The 20,330-nt window shown below is 41.6% G+C and overlaps 1 protein-coding gene across 3 annotated transcripts in view; it reads right to left on the bottom strand.

Moving 5' to 3' along the window:
- Positions 1–1,946: 1,946 nt before the first annotated feature.
- Positions 1,947–20,330, bottom strand: part of LOC101161615 (sodium- and chloride-dependent GABA transporter 2) — a 45,612-nt gene continuing 27,228 nt past the window's right edge. For all 3 annotated transcript variants that reach the window (XM_023965870.1, XM_023965865.1, XM_023965864.1), the window contains exons 5-16: positions 18,796–18,936; positions 18,637–18,727; positions 18,432–18,564; positions 13,635–13,769; positions 13,422–13,525; positions 13,126–13,250; positions 11,658–11,770; positions 7,688–7,825; positions 7,510–7,612; positions 6,136–6,236; positions 4,964–5,134; positions 1,947–4,879 (exon numbers count right to left, since the gene is read on the bottom strand). In XM_023965870.1, coding sequence (XP_023821638.1) covers positions 4,733–4,879; positions 4,964–5,134; positions 6,136–6,236; positions 7,510–7,612; positions 7,688–7,825; positions 11,658–11,770; positions 13,126–13,250; positions 13,422–13,525; positions 13,635–13,769; positions 18,432–18,564; positions 18,637–18,727; positions 18,796–18,936 — 1,502 coding nt within the window. In that variant the 3' untranslated portion in view covers positions 1,947–4,732. The remainder of the gene's footprint in view (positions 4,880–4,963; positions 5,135–6,135; positions 6,237–7,509; positions 7,613–7,687; positions 7,826–11,657; positions 11,771–13,125; positions 13,251–13,421; positions 13,526–13,634; positions 13,770–18,431; positions 18,565–18,636; positions 18,728–18,795; positions 18,937–20,330) is intronic.

Genomic DNA, 20,330 nt, shown 5'->3' with positions numbered 1-20,330 from the left:
CTCTGATGCCCCCCACCCCCACCCCACCCTCCCATTGGATCCTTTTTAATCCTCCATCCTCTGAAGATGCATGCCAAAGCAGCCATATGAGCATAAACCCGCCCCCGTCATCCAAAAAACACACACAAACACACACACGCACAGGACCAAAAACAACTAGCGTGTGTGAACGGCGCGTGGCAAGCCACGTGCTCCAAAGGAGAGCGGCCCACTTCCTGCACGAGGAGAGGGAATCCAATACGGCTAATTGATGAGCCGTTTATGTAACCGCCATGATCCCCCCCCTCCCCCCCAAGCACACATCTTCAACATGGATGTTAAAATAAAAGCTTCACACAGAAAACTAATTAAAAGCAGAAGACGGAGTGGAAGGCTTCTTTTCCTCCGTATCCCTTCGTGGAACCCAGGTGTGTTCTGAGCATCCGTTGCCATGGTGATGGGCTCCTGTGAGACCGATCTCCTTAGTCACAAGTAGACTTGTTGTTTTACTCACCTGAATTCAAAGCAGCAACTATTTCCTCCACAATTTGGGCATGAGGGAAAGTTGGTGCCTCATCCAGAGTTCATACTTTTCATTTTATGTACAATATTTAGAATACAACTAAACCATCGAATCCCATTTTAAAATGAAACTGAAGTCAGGTGCGGTTCAATTAATTATTTGAAAAAAATCTGTTCCAACTCCCTCCAATGTAACACAGTTCAGCTGCACAGCAGAAAAAGAAAATATTTAAAAGTGTGGTTGCAGAGACGTTTTGCACCTTTTTGCTGCAGTGTTTACATTCGTTTGACTACTGTAACACAATTCCAGCAAATTCTGAAGTTAAGAAAAGCAGCTCTGTGCTGATATGCAACACTTTACAGTAGCCTGTAACATCCTTCATTATAAACGTGTTTAAAAAAGGACGTTTTCGACCTTGAAGCTGGAGATAGTTTCCCCTAAAAGTGAAAAAAATGAACCTGACAGTTGGAGGCTCTCAGGAAATCTCATTTCTCCAACAGAACACATTCTGTTTGGAAAATATGATAGTAAAATCTCTTTGAGATATTAATAATAACATTACATTTATGTTGTACATTTTCTTTTGTTGAAAGGATTTGAAAATCTGAGCGCTAAATGTAGCTTTTAGGTTTGAAGCTTTTATTTTGAAATCTCTCTGTCAAATCGCAATGTAGAGAAGATGGAAATGGTGGAAAATTGTAACATTGACGTCACCTCAGTAATTAGAAAGAAATAATTGGTTGTTAAAAATAAAAGACTATTCATATTTCTAAATAGCTTTGAAAAAGGGGGCCAAGTAAGGATATTTATGTTTTTATTGTTTATTAAATGCACATTTCTTTGGTTCTACATTCCATGTTTTTAATGTATTTTATTTTGAAAAATTATGAAGGGAAAAAAAGTGCAGGTAATCTCAGTCGACATCTTTTTGCTCCCTTTCCGTCCATGTTGTTTTGTTCTGCATTTAAGGATCTAAATAAATAAACAAACAAAGCTGGTTTATTTACTCCTGAAGTGGCTTAATAAGCCCAGATCACCAGTCTTCCACCGCCGTGCTTTCACAAATAACTTGAGTCACAGTGCACTGTATGGTCAAATGTAACTCATCTGTTGCGTTTGATACTTGATTTTTTACTTTTAATGTACATTTTTTACATATTTGAAAACAAACTTCCAATAAATTATCAACCCCAAACCTTTTTTCATTTACCCAATCACAGACTAAAAAAGTTTGGGAACCCTCTCTGGCTGCAAATAACAGACAAAACTGCTAAATAAATCCACCAACTTTCTGCTTCCAGCTTCACTTTGGATCTAAATTCTTCACGGAAAAGTTAAATTCTCTGTTTTATTCATGACATTTTTGTCAATCAGAGGATTTGTAAGCGTTAACCTTTAGATATGAGTTTTCTTCAGAGCGAGGAGTGACAAGTACCATAAAAAATGGAGTTATCATTCAGTTTTTTTTAATGTACACATGCACACAAATGTAAACATAAGAAGAATCCCATTAGAAAACATGAGGCACGTGATTAAACCTGTAAACAGAGATGATGGTAAGTCGATTTCAGACACTTGAACACATCACACTCGCCCCAGAAATGTTTCCCATGGGCCGGGGCTTCTGCAGGATCCCGGCGTACAGTACTTCCTGTCCTAGACATACAGCATAGCGAGCTAACGCTAATCTGATTTAATAATCTGGAATCTGCAAAGACGCAGAGGAAAGAAAAAAAAACGTGGTGTGGGGGAAAAACTCAACAAGAAAAGTGAATTTTTAAGAGTTTTCTGACAATTCCAAATCAGGAAGTCACAGAAAGAAGTTGATAAAAACACATTTGATGATGACTTTCTTCGTAATTGCACACAATAGTTTGTTTTTCGGCAACAACATTCAAAAAAATAAACATTTAAATGTCTTTGAAGGAAAAAATTGTGATTTTCCTAATGAAAAAAAAAAGGCAACGCATGATTGATGCAGATCAGTTTGTGAACTTGAGCTAATGTTTCCTTCGGAATTGTTTCAGCTCCGTTTTCCAGAAGTATTTTTCATAAAACTATTGTTTTAATCCTCTAAACTGTGTCATATTCCAAATAAATTTTATTTAATCCTGAAGAACCCAAGAAAAAATGTCTTCGGGGCTTTAAAAGTGCGTTTAACGGATTGTGCTGAATTTGCTCAATTTGGGTGGTAGCCACTTCCAAAGAAAAAAAGCCACGCCCCCTCCCCTCTCACCCCCCCCCCCTTGATCCGCCCTCACTGGCTGAGGGGCAGCTACACGTGCCTTTCTCTCCCCCTCTCCTCTGTCACCCTGGTCAAAGCTGCACAAGACAAATTCATTAAAAAAACACTTTTTGTATTAATGGAAGCTTTTCTGTTGTTTTATCTCCATAGCAACCATTGCATTTTTTGGTCCTCTGGTGGTAACGAACAGGTCTATGTCATTTTTAGAAGAATCGACAAAAGTAAACTTTCGGATTTCCTTGGCAACGGCGTTTTTTGGTTAACCACGCCCACATTCCTCATATGTGCATATCGTATGTTGTATTGTTTTGTTCGGCTTGAGCTAGGGATTCATGTATTACATTTTGTCAATATTCCGGTAAACAATGTCCAAGGAACAGGGAACGGCACTTTTGCGAGCTCGCCACGCGGACGCCGCTCAAACTCTGTTTCCAACTTTTTTCCCCCTGGTATCTTCTCAAAGATGCTGAGGCGATACATTGAAATCCCCAGGAGGGGTTGAAATTTGTAGAAGCTACTAAAGAGGATTTCATTTATTTATTTTTTCAATTCAGGGTGGAGCCTCTTCAGGAGGTCAAAGTTCAACTAAACTTCGGTTGTGGTTGTAGACTTAACCTGGCAACACGTGCGTGAAATTTCATGAAGTTTTTCTTAACATTAAAATACTTCACACTTTGCCACAAAACAGCCGCCAAGCCGTAGGTCCTGTGTCCATCCCATAATAATTTCAAAACCTTCTTTGGATATGAAAATAGATTTTGAGCTCCCATACGAGATTTGGTGTCATAGTTTTTTGAAATGTCAGAATTTCGTTTTATGAGTTTTTGGGGGAAATCTCTGCTCAAAGGCGCAGAAAGAAAGAAGAAAGAATCGTGTAAACAATCTGAATAAATAAAAGTCTAGAAAATAAAAAAGCGAAATTTGACTCTGTGGGTTCTCCAAGATTAAAAACTAAATTTTATCAGCTCATAAATATATTCTTGACAATTCTGAATATTTCCTAAAACATCCTCAGAGCTTAAAACATTTTTATATCATACTTTTGATTTTTTTTTTCGGGCTAAAAAAACTTTTCTATCAGGCAGCAGCAGCAATTTCAAATCTAACAGGAATTCTACACAGATTGTTAGCAAAAAAAAAACAACAAAAAAACTTTCTTTTCATAAACATACGGTGTAATAAAATCTATCAGGTTGTTATCTAAAAAAAAAGGTTGAAAGCTTTTCGTATTCTAACGCACAACTTTGTCTTTTGTTCGATCCATTCTGTGGTCCGGTTTTCCCTTAAATTGAATGCTGATGGTTTCGTAACATTTTCGTCAAAAACTAAAACCGATTTGTTGCAGAAATAGTTGGAAAACCTTTTGCCAGCGAGTTACCTAAACTGCAGGCGTTAAAACGTTTTCTTTCAAACCATTAGACCGACGTGACGCAGCCAAACCAAAGCTGATCTCTCCTTCTCTCTCAGAGAGAATACAGGGAGCCCAAAGCGGCGGTCGGAGCTGCTAGCAGGTAGCGGCCGACACGGCCACCGAACTGTCAAATAAATACCAAACCACGGGAGGAAAAGGCCGACGGGATCCAGAAGGTAAGCTGGTTGGAGCCAATGGGGGGGACGGAAGGTTCAGGAAAACCCCTTTGTTTCACGAGGCGGAGCACAACCTGGCGGTCTTTAAGCCCCGCCTCCACCAAGCCGGTTCCAGACGGCGTTGGATTGTGCAAAGCAAATGGAGGAATCGACGGAAAGCAGGCTAGATTAAATTCCAGATTAAAAGAGCCAGTTTGGAGAGACGGATACAGAAGTTATATGTTGGATGAGCGGGAAACCGACAGGTTCTACCATGTGGAACCAGCTAAGCAGTGAAGTAGCACCGGGTCACGTTGGTTGGAAAGAGGGGGGGGTGCTCCATCAGGGTCCAGCCCTGCTAACGGGGTCCAGCTTGTCCTGGTCGGGTGAGCAGCACACGGGGTGACGCCATGTCCTCCTCATGTCATCTGGTCCTGGATGAGTCCCGCCACCTTCTCCTTTGGCTTCTCGGTGAGGGGGAGCACGGGGCTGTAGGCCAGCACCGAGCTGTTCGGGGAGAGGTGGTGGAAGGACTTCTTCGTGGGGCTGCAGAGACGCTGGAAACGCTGGAAACCAGAACAAACCGGTCCGTTGATCCAACAGGGTTTGAGCGAAACCTGGACCGAGGCGTTGGTTGGCGGGTGGGTTACCTGCGACAGGTTTCCGGGCGTGGTGATCAGAGCGTAGATGGCCCAGATGGGGAGGAGGGAGACGGAAGAGAGGGTGAGGAGCCAGCCCAACGTGGAGGCCCAGAGCGGAGCGACCAGACCTTTGACGAGGCTCAGAGGAGACCAGCGCACCAAGGAGAAAATGAAGGTGGCCTTCAAAAAACAGAGGACAAAAGGACATTTCTGTTGGTAGGAGAGTTTGTACCACTTTATATAAAAGACAGCTTCAACCAAAAAAATTCTTTAGCAAAATTATGAAAAATTAGAAATTGAGTACGGTATTTGGTTTTCTTAGCTTGATTGTTTAAGACTGTGATGGTTTTGGACCTTAAACTGCGATCCAGGGTTTTCCAAAGTTGGACAAATAGGTGAAAGAAACAAGAAAACGGTTTGTAATTATAAATATTTGATGGTCAGCTGTCAATCAAAAGACCACACCTCCATGTTTGGAGGTCAAATTATGAACAAATGTACAGAAATGTGATGCTTAATGCATCCTCATAACAATTAAAAAAATAGTTTTGCTTAATTTTGACTATAAAGTTCGACGATTTCATTTAGTCTGCCCCTAGTGGTTATAGGGGAAATTGCAGCTGCCCCGAGTAGAATTAGCTTTTCATTTTAACTGGCTTCATTTTGGAAGTCAAATACATCTACATTTGGTCTATTTTATAATAATAAATATAATTTTACTTTATTTATCCCACAATGGGGAAATTCTTTCTCCGCATTTGACCCATCCCCTGGGGGAGAGCGGTGAGCTGCAGGCTAGCCGCGCTCGGGGGGCGACAGCTGGCTGGGGAGAGTCGGGATCGTTCCACGCACTGTTTGGTTGTTGGACGACCTGCTCTAAACTCTGAGCTAAACTGCCGCATTTCCAGTGGTTTTTAAATGACGATGATGCTGTTTTTAGCCAAAATCTAAAAACCCGTGTGGTTTTCTTGGACATAGTTTCTGCAGAGTGGCAGGACTTCATTAGAAATTCCCCTCTGAGTTGTGGGTACGAAGCATCCCCGTTCACACGCTCTTCAGCTAGTGTACAGCCCAAACCCCAACCTAATATTAGTGGTGCGACAAAAATAGCAGCCTATATTGGAGCTGTTTTAGGCTGTTTATAGGCAGACTAGGGTAGGTTGGAGGGGGCAGTTACTTACTGTGCACACAGCCGGGGTCAAATACTTCCAGCACAGTTTGAAAACAGGCAGCGGGGTGTAGCCCGTCATGTCTCGGATGTTGGAGCTGAAGCGCTCAGCTCCTGTGGGTAAAACAAACACAACAAGGGCTTTGGGTGTGACATCATAGTTTGGTGGTGACGTTAACGGCAGCAGAAGTCCCAAAAACGTCACGTTTACGCTTGAAAAATGTGAGAAAACCCAGAAACTTCTATTCTCTGATGCTTTTGTTTGTCGTTTCCTTCCAAATATGTCTACACAAAAACAGATTTACGGCCTTCGCTGCAGTTCAAAGGTGTTTTTGTCATTTCTCTAAGTGTATTGTCCACACACGCCCTCACTTCAACACCCGGTGACAGAGAGACTGAGACGGAGAGACGAAGGGGGCCCAAAGGTGGATTTAGGGCCCGGAGGAGGCAGACGGGGGGGTTGGGGGGGGGGGGGGGGTGGCCTAAAGCCAAGCGCCTCACAGCAGCAGGTCGCCGCAGACGCGTTCATATTAGGTCTGCCGGCTGGGAAAGGAGCGCAGACGGAGCAGAGGAGTCTGCCAGTCTGACAAGCTGTGGGAAACACCGAAAACAGCCCAGATCACTGAAAGACCAGGGAGGAACGGTAAAACGAGAAAAAAAAACGCAAAAAAAAAACACAGGTGTGATGCCGAAGGACACCTCTGTATGGACGTTTAAAACATACAAAGTACCTTTAACATTAAAAGGGCTAATTATTGCCTAAGGTTGAGGCTGCCAAATGAAGATCTGATGCTAAAAAAATAAGAAAATAACCAAATGAAAGGGAAAGATCAAAAATATTTTTAAATCAGGAGCAAAATTAGCAAAAAAAATGCATAAAAGTACTATAAAAGTAAAAGTCGAGGTGAGAACGTCTGAATAGTAACATATAGTTTCACACAAAGTCTAACACGACGAAAATACTGGGGAGGGTTTGAACACTTTTCCATTCACTTTCAACAGAAAAACAATAAGTGAGCAAAAGAAAATGACATTCCCAAAAACGTGCAGAATCAGGATCTCACGAAGACTGCAGGGTTCTAAAACTTTCCAGGTCTAAGGCAAGTTTTTCCAGCAACTTTTGTAACTACATATGAATCTGACAACACAGATTCAAAGACCCCGTCTGACAAAAACGGTGTCTTTAACATGTTTTTGATGAGGACGGAGGACATTTATAAAGACATTTAAGCTGAAAATTCAATTTCTGAGTATTTCTTTATTCAAATCGTTATGAATCAGCAACAGGAAGGGGGGCGGGGTTGCTCCGTGTCAACATGAAAAGAGATAATGGAGAGAAAAGAGGGAAGAAGGCAGGAGGGAAATCCGACACGGAGGGGTTTCGTACCGTACACCCAGCCGACAGCCAGAGACTGGAAGATGGAGAGCAGCAGCAGGCTGGCTCCACTGCAGGAAAAGTGGTCGTAGATCTGGAACACGTAGAGCCCCCCCTGCACAGAAAAGCTCATCAGACCCCCGTCTTTTCAAGACAGAACGAGCAGACGTGGGGGCGGAGAAGGACGCACCGGCGTGACCATGACCAGCCCCACCAGGAAGCAGACGATGCACACGAGCAGCAGCAGTAGCTCTCTGCGGCGGCCCCGCCGGATCAGGTGGGGGTACAGGTCCGTCACCGACGTCATCAGCGCCTCCAGACTCACAAACTGATGGGAAAGAGGGCGTGTCAGCTGGTTCGCGCCTCGTTCAAGAAAATGGCGTGGTTTAGGTTCTATACGGTACTGAACTGGTACTTGAAATGGTGCCGGTGCCTAAACAGTGCCAATCTGGTGATTCAAAAAATGAGTGAGGTAGCAGCGTGACAGGGTGGAGGAGAGCGCTTGAATGTCCCAAATTTGTTTTTCTTTCATTGTTTCTGGCAGTCTTAGCTGCAGGGCTGCATCTCCGTTTTCACACACGCTAAGGGAAACACGCTTAACCATCAGGTCGCTAAATTAGAATCTTATACTGTGAAGTACAGACAAACTTTCGCTCAATGTGCTTTCTGCATTTTGACGGAAGCTCCGCCCCCTCTCACAGCTACACCCATTCTTGTATGAGCTGGAAAGGAAAGATTAATAGCTAGAATTCAGCAAAACTGAATAGAATATAAATGATTGACATGTCTGAAACAAACCACTAAAACGAAAAACCGACATCCGTATTTTTATGTGGTACTGGCAATACCGTATATGCTGGTACTGGTAATACCATATACATCAGTACCGATCGGGAAGTACTATATACATTATTACCAGTAGTACCATATACGTTAGTACCAGTTGTACCATATGCGTTATTACCAATAGTACTGTAACAGTCAGTGTTGGTAGGGTAGTGTCATATATGTCAGTACCAGTAGTACCATATATGTTAGTACCAGTAGTACCATATATGTTAGTACCAGTAGTACCATATATGTTAGTACCAGTAGTACCATATATGTTAGTACCAGTAGTACCATATATGTTGGTACCAGTAGTACCATATACGTCAGTACCAGTAGTACCATACGTTTGTTCCAGTAGTACAATATACACTAGTACCAGTAGTACCATATACTTTATTACCAGTAGTACTGTAACAGTCAGTGTTGGTAGGGTAGTGTCATATATGTCAGTACCAGTAGTACCATATATGTTAGTACCAGTAGTACCATATACGTCAGTACCAGTAGTACCATATATGTTGGTACCAGTAGTACCATATATGTCAGTACCAGTAGTACCATACGTTTGTTCCAGTAGTACAATATACACTAGTACCAGTAGTACCATATACTTTATTACCAGTAGTACTGTAACAGTCAGTGTTGGTAGGGTAGTGTCATATATGTCAGTACCAGTAGTACCATATATGTTAGTACCAGTAGTACCATATACGTCAGTACCAGTAGTACCATATACGTCATTACCAGTAGTACCATATACGTCAGTACCAGTAGTACCATATACGTCATTACCAGTAGTACCATATACGTCAGTACCAGTAGTACCAAATATGTCAGTACCAGTAGTACCATATACGTCAGTACCAGTAGTACCATATACGTCATTACCAGTAGTACCATATACGTTAGTACCAGTAGTACCATATACATTAGTACCAGTAGTACCATATATGTCAGTACCAGTAGTACCATATACGTCAGTACCAGTAGTACCATATACGTCATTACCAGTAGTACCATATACGTTAGTACCAGTAGTACCATATACGTTAGTACCAGAATTACCAAATATGTCAGTACCAGTAGTACCATATACGTCAGTACTAGTAGTACCATATACATTAGTACCAGTAGTACCATATATGTCAGTACCAGTAGTACCATATACGTCAGTACCAGTAGTACCATATACGTCATTACCAGTAGTACCATATACGTTAGTACCAGTAGTACCATATATATCAGTACCAGTAGTACCATATATGTCAGTACTAGTAGTACCATATACGTTAGTACCAGTAGTACCATATATGTCAGTACCAGTAGTACCATATATGTTAGTACCAGTAGTACCATATACGTTAGTACCAGTAGTACCATATATGTCAGTACCAGTAGTACCATATATGTTAGTACCAGTAGTACTATATATGTTAGTACCAGTAGTACCATATATGTTAGTACCAGTAGTACCATATATGTCAGTACCAGTAGTACCATATATGTCAGTACCAGTAGTACCATATATGTTAGTACCAGTAGTACCATATATGTTAGTACCAGTAGTACCATATATGTTAGTACCAGTAGTACCATATATGTTGGTACCAGTAGTACCATATATGTCAGTACCAGTAGTACCATACGTTTGTTCCAGTAGTACAATATACACTAGTACCAGTAGTACCATATACTTTATTACCAGTAGTACTGTAACAGTCAGTGTTGGTAGGGTAGTGTCATATATGTCAGTACCAGTAGTACCATATATGTTAGTACCAGTAGTGCCTTATACGTTAGTACCAGTAGTACCATATATGTTAGTGCCAGTAGTATCATACATATTAGTACCATTAGTACCATATATGTCAGTACCAGTAGTACCAAATATGTCAGTACCAGTAGTACCATATACGTCAGTACCAGTAGTACCATATACGTCATTACCAGTAGTACCATATACGTTAGTACCAGTAGTACCATATACATTAATACCAGTAGTACCATATATGTCAGTACCAGTAGTACCATATACGTCAGTACCAGTAGTACCATATACGTCATTACCAGTAGTACCATATACGTTAGTACCAGTAGTACCATATACGTTAGTACCAGAATTACCAAATATGTCAGTACCAGTAGTACCATATACGTCAGTACTAGTAGTACCATATACATTAGTACCAGTAGTACCATATATGTCAGTACCAGTAGTACCATATACGTCAGTACCAGTAGTACCATATACGTCATTACCAGTAGTACCATATACGTTATTACCAGTAGTACCATATATATCAGTACCAGTAGTACCATATATGTCAGTACTAGTAGTACCATATACGTTAGTACCAGTATTACCATATATGTCAGTACCAGTAGTACCATATATGTTAGAACCAGTAGTACCATATACGTTAGTACCAGTAGTACCATATATGTCAGTACCAGTAGTACCATATATGTTAGTACCAGTAGTACCATATATGTTAGTACCAGTAGTACCATATATGTCAGTACCAGTAGTACCATATATGTCAGTACCAGTAGTACCGTATATGTTAGAACCAGTAGTACCATATACGTTAGTACCAGTAGTACCATATATGTCAGTACCAGTAGTACCATATATGTTAGTACCAGTAGTACCATATATGTTAGTACCAGTAGTACCATATATGTTAGTACCAGTAGTACCATATATGTCAGTACCAGTAGTACCATATATGTCAGTACCAGTAGTACCATATATGTCAGTACCAGTAGTACCATATATGTCAGTACCAGTAGTACCATATATGTTAGAACCAGTAGTACCATTTACGTTAGTACCAGTAGTACCATATATGTCAGTACCAGTAGTACCATATATGTTAGTACCAGTAGTACCATATATGTTAGTACCAGTAGTACCATATATGTTAGTACCAGTAGTACCATATATGTCAGTACCAGTAGTACCATATATGTCAGTACCAGTAGTACCATATATGTCAGTACCAGTAGTACCATATATGTCAGTACCAGTAGTACCGTATATGTTAGAACCAGTAGTACCATATACGTTAGTACTAGTAGTACCATATATGTTAGTACCAGTAGTACCATATATGTTAGTACCAGTAGTACCATATATGTTAGTACCAGTAGTACCATATATGTCAGTACCAGTAGTACCATATATGTCAGTACCAGTAGTACCATATATGTCAGTACCAGTAGTACCATATATGTCAGTACCAGTAGTACCATATATGTCAGTACCATCTTAGCACAGACCTTCAGTACCCATCCCCAGCCTCATGCGGTCTGTCGCCCCAGTCTACCTGAGTGTCCAGCCCCAGCATGATGATCATGAGAAAGAAGCAGACGGCCCACAGCTGGGGCAGGGGCATCATGGACACCGCTCTTGGGTATGCGATGAAGGCAAGACCGGGCCCTGTCCAGAGGGACAACAGTGATCATCACCCATCGGTTCACTGAACAAAACTGAGCAATCAGAAAACACAAACGAGTGGCACTTTAGCGCAGAACGCCCTCCGCAATGGTGGCGAAAGCACAAGAGTTCTTGATGCTCCAGACTGTCAGGTTTACACAGATCTCTGTAAGAGTGTCTTTGAAAAACTAACACTTTCAACATCTTTCACTTTACTTTTCACATCGGCTTTGCATCGGCATGCAAGAGTTAATGTTTTAGAAAGAATGTAAACGCCTTAAAGCATGTGTCAAAGTCAAGGCCCGGGGGCCAAAAGTGGCCCGCCACGTCATTTTATGTGGCCCACGAGAGCATCAAAGTTTTAAACTTCATAAAATATATTTTTTTAGTTGATTACATATTATTGATTTGTAGCTGCTGTTGTAATTATTCAATGTTTGCAGGTCTTGTGTGTGTTTGCAGAGAAATTGTCGTCATCAAACCATCAGTTGGATGCAAAGCTGTGTGCGGCATTTTTTTGTAAAATGTAACACGTGTAACACATGTTCTTTCTAGCTCAGTTTTGTGTTATTTTTCTTTATTCACTTGGACAGTTAAATCCTTCATTAATGGAGTTATGTGGGTTTTATTAAGTGGACAAAATGTAAAAGGATTAATGCTAGAGTAACAAGCAAACATATGTTTTCTATGCTACTGTAATTGTCACTTTAAAAAGTTATAATAAGTAAATAATGAGTTCTTTAACATCAAGGAGAAGTTATATTTCTTTTTCATTACATTTAGTTACATGTATAAGTTATATCTGGCCCTTTGAGGACAGCCACTATGGTGATGTCGCCCTCGGTGAAAATGAGTTTGACACCCCTGACATAAAGTGTTAGAGGTGGAGCTAACCCCTAGGAACCTCAGCCACCCAGAATTTCCCAGAGAATCATGGGATGAAGCTCAGAAATCTCTCATCCTCTAAATATTGTCTGTCCTTTAAATATATTTGTGCTTTGCAAATCAAAGTCATAAATGTTAATTTGAATATTTTTTCTGCAGGTTAGTTCCCCAAACTTCCAGCAAATGTAATTTCAGTTTTGGACTTTAAACAGAGGCTTCATTAACCAGTTGTAGCTTTGCTGGAAAGTATTTTAATTTGAGACCATAATCACTCTCTCCGGACATCGTGGCGTTCATACTGCAGTCTAGATTCGTCCTGCAAAGCGCATACTCCTTTTTATGTTGGAAAAGTTGCATTCTGGGACGCATGTTTCGGATTTTTTCCCAGAAACGTCAGTTATTTATTTATTAGTCATTAGACTTGTTTTCTTGACCTTGGAGCAAACGTTTCCACCCGGAGACGGCGGTCTCACCTGACTGAGCCACAGCGGCGATGTCCACGCCCTGTTCTTCAGCCATGAAGCCCAGAACTGCGAAGATGGCGAAGCCGGCCAGGAAACTGGTGGTGCTGTTGAGGAGGCACAGCAGGAAAGAGTCCCTGGAGACACAGAGATGCCTTATTAAGGGGCGGGTACATCAGACTAGTTGGTAACAGCGGTTTGTGTGTCAGTTTTAGTGCATCTCTCCATGCCTGCCAATCCTTCGGTGAGCTAGCATTCAACATTTCAGTGAGTGTTTTGTGTGTGGTCGGTGTGACAAAGAGCCTCACTTATAGCAGTCATTGTTGTATTTGTTGTAACTTCCAAGAGCTGTGAGACTTCCCAAGCCGATTCCATAACTGAAAAAGATCTGGGTACCTGCATCCATCCATACCTGCAGACAGACGGGGAAAGGTAGAGCTCCAGCTGTCTGCAGCAGAGCCTCCACAACAATTTGACGGGAAAGCAGTGAAAGAGCACAAGAACTGTATCCCGGAACGCACCTGGGGGTCTGCCAGGCGGGCGATGTCGGGTTTGAGGTAGTAGATGATGCCCTGGGTCGCTCCGGGGAGGGTGGCACCGCGCACCAGCAGCACAAACAGCATGACGTAAGGGAAGGTGGCAGTCAGGTACACCACCTGCAACAAGGGGAGCAGATTTCCTGACTCATGCTGGTATAAAAAAACAATATATGTTTCAATTAAAAAAAACTAAAAAGTACTCAAAGTCACCAAAAAGTATCCAAATTTGGAGGTCTGCGTTTTTCCTGGGCTGCATTTGTACGCTGTCCAGATGCAACGACTCCTTCAAATGCGGCCAACGAATACGGCCTTGTTTTTTTTAACCGATTTTAAGGATTGGTTCATGCTGTCCCGATCCCAACATGCATTGCAGCCTATCCTGGAGACTTTCTGACAACAATGGTGGAATGTGATGTGGGAGTTGGAAAAAATTACACTTCCAAGAAGAAAAGTTGGATCAAATAAGCCAGGAAAACTTTGAGCTCCATGCCTGGTTCACTACTCCTCTCTGTCCGGGACTTACAGTTGCTAGGCGACAGGACATTTGCCGATGTAACGGCTGGAATTATCTAAAGGCTTCTGGCCTACCCGCTCGATGAAGGACCTGGCCAACGTCGCCCGGGAAGGCCGCAGCCATTAAAGGACGCAGCCCTTGGATCTGGACACACTCTTAGTCATTGTTCTATCTATCCATTTTCTTAACCCGCTATGTCCCTCTCTGGGTCACGGGGTTTCTGGAGCCTGTCCCGGCTGCTGTTGGGCAAGGGTGGGGTCTGTCGCGAGGATGAGGTCGCCATTCTGTTGCAGGGAACACAATCACATGCACACCCAGAGACACTTTAGAGCAGGCCTTGGGGGCCCAAATCCAGGCATGGGGGAGCTCCTACATGTTTTCCAACCAACCTGCCATTGAATCTCTTTATTGGCTAAACACACCTTATCCAGGTAATCCCTCGAGGCCTGGTTTTGGACACTCCTGCTTTAGAGTGACTAATGAAGCGTGCTTTTGAACTGCGGGAGGAAGCTGGAGTGCCCGGAGAATACCCACACACTTACCACTGCGTCACCGTGCAGCCCTTAGTTATTGTTACAAACTTTAAAAATATTGAGGGATTTATTTTAAAATAGATAAGCATTCGGTTAATTCTCGTCCAGTGGTTAGCAAAGTGAATTTCTCTTGGAGTCGAACGGAAATATGGATATTTTATGTATTTATCTGAACAGCTTCACCTGTTTTTAAGGGTGGCTGAAGGTCAAATGGCTCCAAAGCTGCACTTACAGTAGGTCTGGGTTCCAGACTATTTTTATAATCACTGCGCCCTCTAGCTTTGCTGGTAATATTCATCCTCCATCGATTGAATATCAATGGGTTTGATCAAATTGACTAAAAAAAGCTGCGGTTTCTCTCAACAAAACAATCTTTAAATCAACATATTTCAAACTAATAAAAATATTAAGTTTATTTTCTGACGTCCATACTTTCATTTAATTTAATGAAAAGAGGCGGGTCATGTTACTATGGAAACCAGATGCTTACTATGGGGGAGGTGCAGGTTCTGTCCACTAGACTACAGAACATCATTTCATGCTTAAAAACACATTTAAAAATTAAAAAAACAACATTTGTAAACATGAATAAAGTATAATTTGTAACTTACTGTTTTTTGACCAGAGGAACATATTTTTGCAGCAAAAGTCTTCATGACTTTAATATTTAGGTCCAAATTCAGTGTTTATGTTGCCACACAGCAAAATTATCCAAATATTAAAACAACAAAACTTCTTATTTGGCAAAAAGGAACATGTTTTAGGAGCATCTCTGCTAAAAAACACAAACACACGCTGAACATGTGTTTAAGTAAAGCTCTGTATATGCATAAAAGAGATTCTGGTGCAAAGTATTCACCTTTCTGAGGACTTCAGCTTCAGCAGCAGGAAACGGAATTGCTTAAGGACGATGCTGAGTCGTTTCTTCAGAGAAAGCGTGACACAATGAGCCAGTAACAGTTCTGAAACACTTCCAGTGTGTAGAACAAAACCACATCCTTCATGAAACGTGGGGCTCTGTGATTTTTCTATGAACTCCCACAAAAAGTTTCGTTTGTGCTGCAGGTGGACTCTGCAGGACTCTGCAGCTTTCAGAAAACAAAAACAAGCAGCCCTGACGTCGATTTTTTTGAGAAATGGTTATCCTAAAGGGAACCTGTTTCGTTTCAAAAATACACTTGGACTGAATTCCTTTAAGCAGCAAAGATTCGTGTAATTAGTTGAATTGATGTGTTATTGGTAGAATGAGCAGAGAATACTGTCTTTCTTAAAAAAAAAAAAGAGAAGTAACTTTCTAATTTTAATAAGCATTACGAATTTCCCGATCAAGTTTTTCTGGCCCCGATCCGATTCCGAGTCATTTGATTCTAAGAATCTGCCAATACCGAGTTCCGATCTGATACTTTTGTCCCCCATTAAAAAAATAAACATATGGATGAAACCGGTCCAGGTTTTCCACTGTTTTTAATTTATTAACCTTCTTTATACAATGGTCCGGGTGAATACTCGATTCTGATTGGCTGCTGGGTGTACATTAAAAAGTGATAATTATAAGTGATAATTCATTGATTCATTTACTTTTGTTGTAGTTGTTGTTTTTCAATTTTAAATTGTTTTTTGTTCCTGAACAGTTGTTTGTTTTTGTTCTTGGTGTGAACTTCATTAGTTATTTCTGTATTTTGAAAAAATTTGTAATGTTTTTTTACAGTTTACATGTTTTGCAGACCGCATGTTTTTTACACTTTTGCAGCTGTATTTATTTAATATTTATTTCTTTATTTAATAAGAATCTCATTTTTGATAATAATTTTTCATAATAATTTTAGTAATATTTTTATTTTTCTAATATAAATGTAATTTGTGATGTCCTTTATTGATGTTATATTATATAGATTATTTCTGAATGTCGTGTTGCTGCCACAGATAAATGAAATTTCCCCATTGTGGGATTAATAAAGTCATCTATCTATCTAAACCACAGTGATAACCGCACGGTGAAAAAAGAAGTTCCGGTATACCATACAGTCACTACTGCAGTTATATAGCATAAATGTTCTGTGTTACTGCGCCGGCTCCTTTAAAACAACCTTTTGCTTCATCATTTGGACAAAAACAAGCGGTAAGAAGTGAACTTTTTCTCTGAACTGATGCTTTATTCAACCCATCGGAAAGATCAGCATATATACAATGCCGAATCTTGACCGCAGCGGTGGTGCGGAAAAGCAATCCAAATCGGAAAAAAAACAAGAATTAAGGACTAAAAACTGGTTAATATGTATTGCTTTTGTAAGTGACCATGGTATAAGCTGGTTAATGGCCTTCGAAGTGTGCATTATTACTTTTTAACGCACTAGCAACGGTCCTCCGCAAGTTCAGGCTTCCACGGCGTGCATTAAAAAGTAATAATGCACACTTCGTCGGCCATTAACCCTTACTTAAACAGAGCCCTTCTGTGAAGTAGATTTAACAATCAAGTAATAGTAATGCAACTATTAACTAGAAAAAATAGATCAACCACACTTCGTCGGCCATTAACCCTTCCATAACGCACGCTTAAAAAAAGTTCCATTCACATAGCATAAATGTTCTGTATCACTGCGCCGGCTTCTTTAAAACAAACTTTAGCATCATGATCTGAACAAAAACAAGCAGTTAGAGGTGAACTTTCTCCCTGAACTTATGCTTTATTTAACACATCGTGACGATCAGCATAGATATCGCTCTCCTTTGCCGCTGCAGTCAAGGTCCGTCCCTGCTCAGGTGGCTAAGCGCGTCATGTAACAAATAGTCAGTTTTTTGTGTCAAAAAAAGCGATCCAAACCGATAAAATTACCAGAATAAAGGACTAAAAACTGGTTGAATATTTCTTTCTTTTTTAAGTGACCATGGCATATGCGGGTTAATGGCCTTCAAAGTGTGCATTGTCAGAATTAACGCACCCGCGGAAGTACCCATCCTCTGGTTCATGCGTTATTTTTTAATAATGCGTACTTTGTCTGCCATTAACCCTTAGGTAATAATTAGTCATGAGAGAAAGTTTGGTGACTGTAGCTTTAGGTCCTTCAGAGATATTGAACATTTTCAATCAGATGTTATTCATATCTTTATTAAAAATTCTCTTCCTCCTCCAAAACTTTTGATGTAGCATAAATATGAACACAAGTCATCATTTATTAGTTCTGGTTTGTGAGATTTCATGGATTTTTTGTGGTGCCTTTGTTTGCATTAAGACAAACCAATCAAGAGTTAACTTTAGTCTACATAGGAGGCGAGCATCAAACATCAAAGGGCTCCATCCGATTGGTCAACAACGTCAAGAGCTCCATCCAATTAGATGCATAAAGTGATTTATTTGATGCATAAAGTGATTTATTTGATTTGTTAAATACTTCAAGCTGTTATAAGATTGTCTTAGCACATTTAAGGTCACCATTTCACCGACTTTAGCGATATGCGTACTGCACTGCTTGATATTGCGATAACGTTAAATTTGCGATTTATTGTGCAGGCCTAGTCACGAACCTAATTTGATTATTTTCCCCTTGGTAAATAAAAGTAAAATAAGATCAAAACCAGACCCTCGTTCTAAAGAGGACCTCAGTTTCTTTGTTTGGTTAGCACAAAAGTGCAGGTGAGCTTCCACGCCAGCTGAACGAAGGGGAACACAAGTAAAGCTAACACGCGTGTGGATCAAAACCTGCCTCCTCGGGGAGGATCGACCCCGGCGCTCACCTTTCCGGTGGACTTCACTCCCTTCCAGACACAGAAGTAGCAGATGAGCCAGATGGCAGCCAGACAGAGGGCCAGCTTCCAGCTGATGGGGCCCAGCTCATCCAGCGAGTCGGACAGGCGGAGCACCTCCCGCCTGAAAACACGGGCAGTCGTTAGCGCCGCGCGCCGACCCCCAGGAGGCTCCACCCACAACAGCTCAACTCACTCCCAGAACTCCATGACGGGGGAGGTGGCGTTCTCCAGCGGGCTGCTTCCATTGGCTGTCTGGTTGAGGTGCTGGAAGAGCACGCAGGAATCTGCAGAAAACAAGTCGACCTGAGCAGCTGTTGCCTCCTGCGAGTCTAAGTGAGTCTCTTCCACTGACTTGTGTTCCACGTGTTGTTGCAGTGCGACCACGGCAGCTCCGCCTGGAAGCTGTAGGACAGGTAGTAGAGTGCCCAGGCCAGGATGACGATATAGTACACGCAGCCGTGTAGGATCATCACCTGGCTGGCGTAACCGAGACCTGTAAGGATGCGGTGATGAGTCACACAGCAGTGAAGAGCCTCTGTGCAGAAGTGTTCTGTTATCAGCCCCAAGGTGGTTGAGTATCTGATGAAAGCCTCCTTTTACTCACAGCCCACACCTCGTACGTCTTCAGTACGATTGGAGGCTGTGGGCCGAGACAAACGGCCGCTTGTCCAGGCGGCGTCAGATCCCTTCAAAGTAATTGTGAGGAACTCCTCCAGAGTTTCTTTTCTTCTTCTCCGCATTTTGACCCATCCCCCTGGGGGGAGGGGGGAGCTGCGGACAGGCTGCGCTCGGGGGGCGACAGCTGGCTGGGGAGACCGGGGATCAACCCGCCAACCCTTCGGTTGTTGGACGACCTGCTCTACCGCCTGAGCTAAACTGCCGCCCAGCTTATGAAATGAGAAAAACTTGCGATATGCGATATCAGTGATCAATATTGCGATGACAATATGACACATGAACAAATAGAAAAACAAATAAATACATAATTTCCATAAAAATAAGAGTCAACATAACTTGAATTATTCTCCAAATAACTCTTGTCTACATAGGAGGCGAGCATCTAACATCAAAGGGCTCCATCCGATTGGTCAAATATATTTGAATTGTTCACTTCAAGCTGCCATAAGATTGTTTTGGCACATTTAAGGCAACCATTTATTGCAACTTTCGACGACTTTTGCGATAAGTGTATTGCAGCGACAGTCCCGCCCGCAACTCAGAGATGAATTTCTAATGAGCTTCTGCCGCTCTGCAGAAACTATGTCACAGTTTGTTTGTTTTTATTTTGGCTAAAAGTGGCATAATCATAAAAGACCACTTTGAAAGTCGATCAAAAAACAATCAGTGTGGGACTTTAGCCACAGCAGGCAATCATTTATGCTGTCCTATACATTTCCTGAACTTTTACCTGCAGGCAGAAACTAAACCAAGCTGGATATACCTTCATTGTGTGGGAGGAATCTGAACTATCCAGAATCAAGCATAGCTTCAATACTCTGAATTTCCATAAATAAGTGCAAAACTTTTCCAACTGGATTTCAGAAGGTTTTGAAAGAACGTGCAGGAAAGTGACTCAAAAAGCTGGTTTTGATGATGATGATGATGATGATGATGATGACATGAAACATGTCTCGCATGGCCAACAGATGTCCTGAGTGGAAGATCAGTGTTTACTTTAGCGTGGTGCTAATCTGCACAGAGGAATGCAGCGAGCGCTCGCACCAGGGTGGCAAAGCAAAGGACAGAGACGATGAAGTCAAGAAAACAACATTTTCATCTCTTTAAAACTAAACTGGGCTAAAACTTCTGATGCCATCGCCTCAAATATTCCTGCAGTGACGACTTTGTGTTGTTGCCATAAAGAGGCGAGCTCAAGCAGACTAAACA

This window comes from Oryzias latipes, chromosome 2 (genome assembly GCF_002234675.1).
Source record: "Oryzias latipes chromosome 2, ASM223467v1".
NCBI classification, from domain to species: Eukaryota; Metazoa; Chordata; class Actinopteri; order Beloniformes; family Adrianichthyidae; genus Oryzias; species Oryzias latipes.
Note: the sequence above shows the minus strand (reverse complement) of the source record. Positions and strands in the feature narration are given on the sequence as shown.